We start from the raw sequence: 2,132 nt of genomic DNA, 5'->3' as shown, positions 1-2,132 counted from the left end.
TAAAGACTTGGAACCTGCCTGCGTGTTTTCATGTACCTCGACCTGACTCCACTTACCTCTGAATACTCTTCAATATTAACATTATAATAATATATTACTATGATTAGTAACAAAATAAATTTCAAATCGGATATTACTATCGCGGAGCAATGACATTGAAACAGTTCAGTGAATAAGTGGACATAATTCAATTCACCAAATTGGTCAAGTCTATTGAAAGCCAAGAGTGAATAATTAATAGAACATCTGGTAAAAGCTGTTTAATAACCACACACTATCTGCTTAGGATCGTTGACATTAGAGTCTTTAATTAATATTATGTATTAGATGTATTATGAGCATTAACTTTGAAACAGTTCAGTGAAAAGGTGGACACAATTCAATTCACCAAATTGGCGGCAATTAAAGCCATTCAACACTTCCACCACTACCTATCGGGCTCGAAGTTCACGTTACGAACCGACCACTCAGCGTTAACGTGGCTGAAGAACTTCAAAAGACCGGGGGGCCAGTTGGCGAGGTGGCTGGAAATTCTGGGCCAGTACAACGTGACCATCATTCATCGACCGGGGATAAAGCACGGGAACGCGGACGCACTATCGCGAAGGCCGTGTGTCAACATATTAGCTTTGCAAATGATTGCAAAGACCTCTTATCTGTATCATTTGAATTGTTTATGTTGATTCTTGAAATATTTATTTATATTTATATTTATTCCAACCCGGGGAGTATGTCCGAGCCAAAAAACCCACATGGCCGTGTTTTGGGCTCTCACGGGCGCGCACTCATTTTACGAGGCGCGCTCATCTGACAAACTGAGACGCCCGCCATCCGCCGGCCGAGACGGTCTTGGCGTGGCTGGTCTACCTTGCCTGACCAGCCAGCTTACTCATCCACAGCCCCCGCCACAAAGGGGCACAGGCACTGTTCCAGCACGTGCTCCAGAGCGAGCTGAACGAGAGACGACGACACACACACACACAGCCATTGGTCATCCATACATCTACACACATTACAGCTGCTGAAGCTATCGTTCACCGTGTACGGAAGTGTCCCAAATGCTCACGCGCAGAGACAACCGATCAAGAAAACGACTTGGCCTGAACGGAACCAGTAGAACCCGCAGAACCGGAAGCACGAGTAGCCCTCGTAGGGATCTTGCCCAACGAGATGACAAACACGACGATCGACAAAATCGTCGAGTGGAAGAACGCCGCATACCACCCGCAATCAAACGGAATAATAGAACGATGTCACAGAACACTCAAGGCATCCATCAAAGCCTGCAACACAGACAAATGGACAGACGTTTTGCCCATGATACTACTTGGACTACGATCAGCGGTCAGAGAAGACATTGGCTATTCTCAACTGACACAACTGACATACGGCACAACACTTTGTCTACCAGCAGACCTATTTTTAAATACACCACCCGAAGACGCATCAACATTTGCCGGAAAACTACTAAGAACCATGCATCAGATAAGACCAACGATACAACACCATGGGCAACACAAAACTTTCGTCAACAAACACCTTCACGACTGCAAATACATCTTCTTAAGGACAGACTCAGTATGCGCACCACTACAACCACCATATGAAGGACCATACAAGTTTTTACGACGAAACAGTAAGAACATGTGGTTAGACATAGCCGGTTCAGAAAAAGCAGTATCAATAGACAGAGTTAAGCCCGCATTTCTACAGAACCTGGACACACCGCCAACATCACAAGAAAAGTCACAGCCAACTTCGCAAGAACAACCACAACCAGCACAATATGAGACTCCACCAGAAACAAAACACTGATGGAGCAATGACATTGAAACAGTTCAGTGAAAAGGTGGACATAATTCAATTCACCAAATTGGTCAAGTCTATTGAAAGCCAAGAGTGAATATTTAATAGAACATCTAGTAAAAAGGGTTGAATACCCAAACACAATCTGCTTTAGATCGTCGACTTTAGAGTCTTTAATTAATATTATGTATTAGATGTATTATGACCATTTATAAGAATTAAAAATAGGTTTTTGAGCTATTTTTCCTATTACGCTGTACATATTAACTCGTTAACGACGGGGAACGCGGAATCCACGTCCTCGGTAAACCTTGCGCTGTGACGGG

General features: G+C 43.7%; 1 protein-coding gene across 1 annotated transcript; it reads left to right on the top strand.

The window, feature by feature from the left end:
* Positions 1 to 1,170: 1,170 nt before the first annotated feature.
* Positions 1,171 to 1,815, top strand: LOC143922294 (uncharacterized). Its single transcript, XM_077445520.1, has one exon. It carries the CDS (start codon positions 1,171 to 1,173, stop codon positions 1,813 to 1,815), a length of 645 nt encoding a protein of 214 aa, XP_077301646.1.
* Positions 1,816 to 2,132: the final 317 nt, after the last annotated feature.

Source organism: Arctopsyche grandis, chromosome 2 (assembly GCF_051622035.1).
Source record: "Arctopsyche grandis isolate Sample6627 chromosome 2, ASM5162203v2, whole genome shotgun sequence".
Classification (NCBI taxonomy): Eukaryota; Metazoa; Arthropoda; class Insecta; order Trichoptera; family Hydropsychidae; genus Arctopsyche; species Arctopsyche grandis.
Note: the sequence above shows the minus strand (reverse complement) of the source record. Positions and strands in the feature narration are given on the sequence as shown.

Bases quoted from the DNA above. Each gene is read 5' to 3' on its own strand.
- LOC143922294 (XM_077445520.1), top strand. From the start codon at position 1,171: ATGACAAACACGACGATCGACAAAATCGTCGAGTGGAAGAACGCCGCA.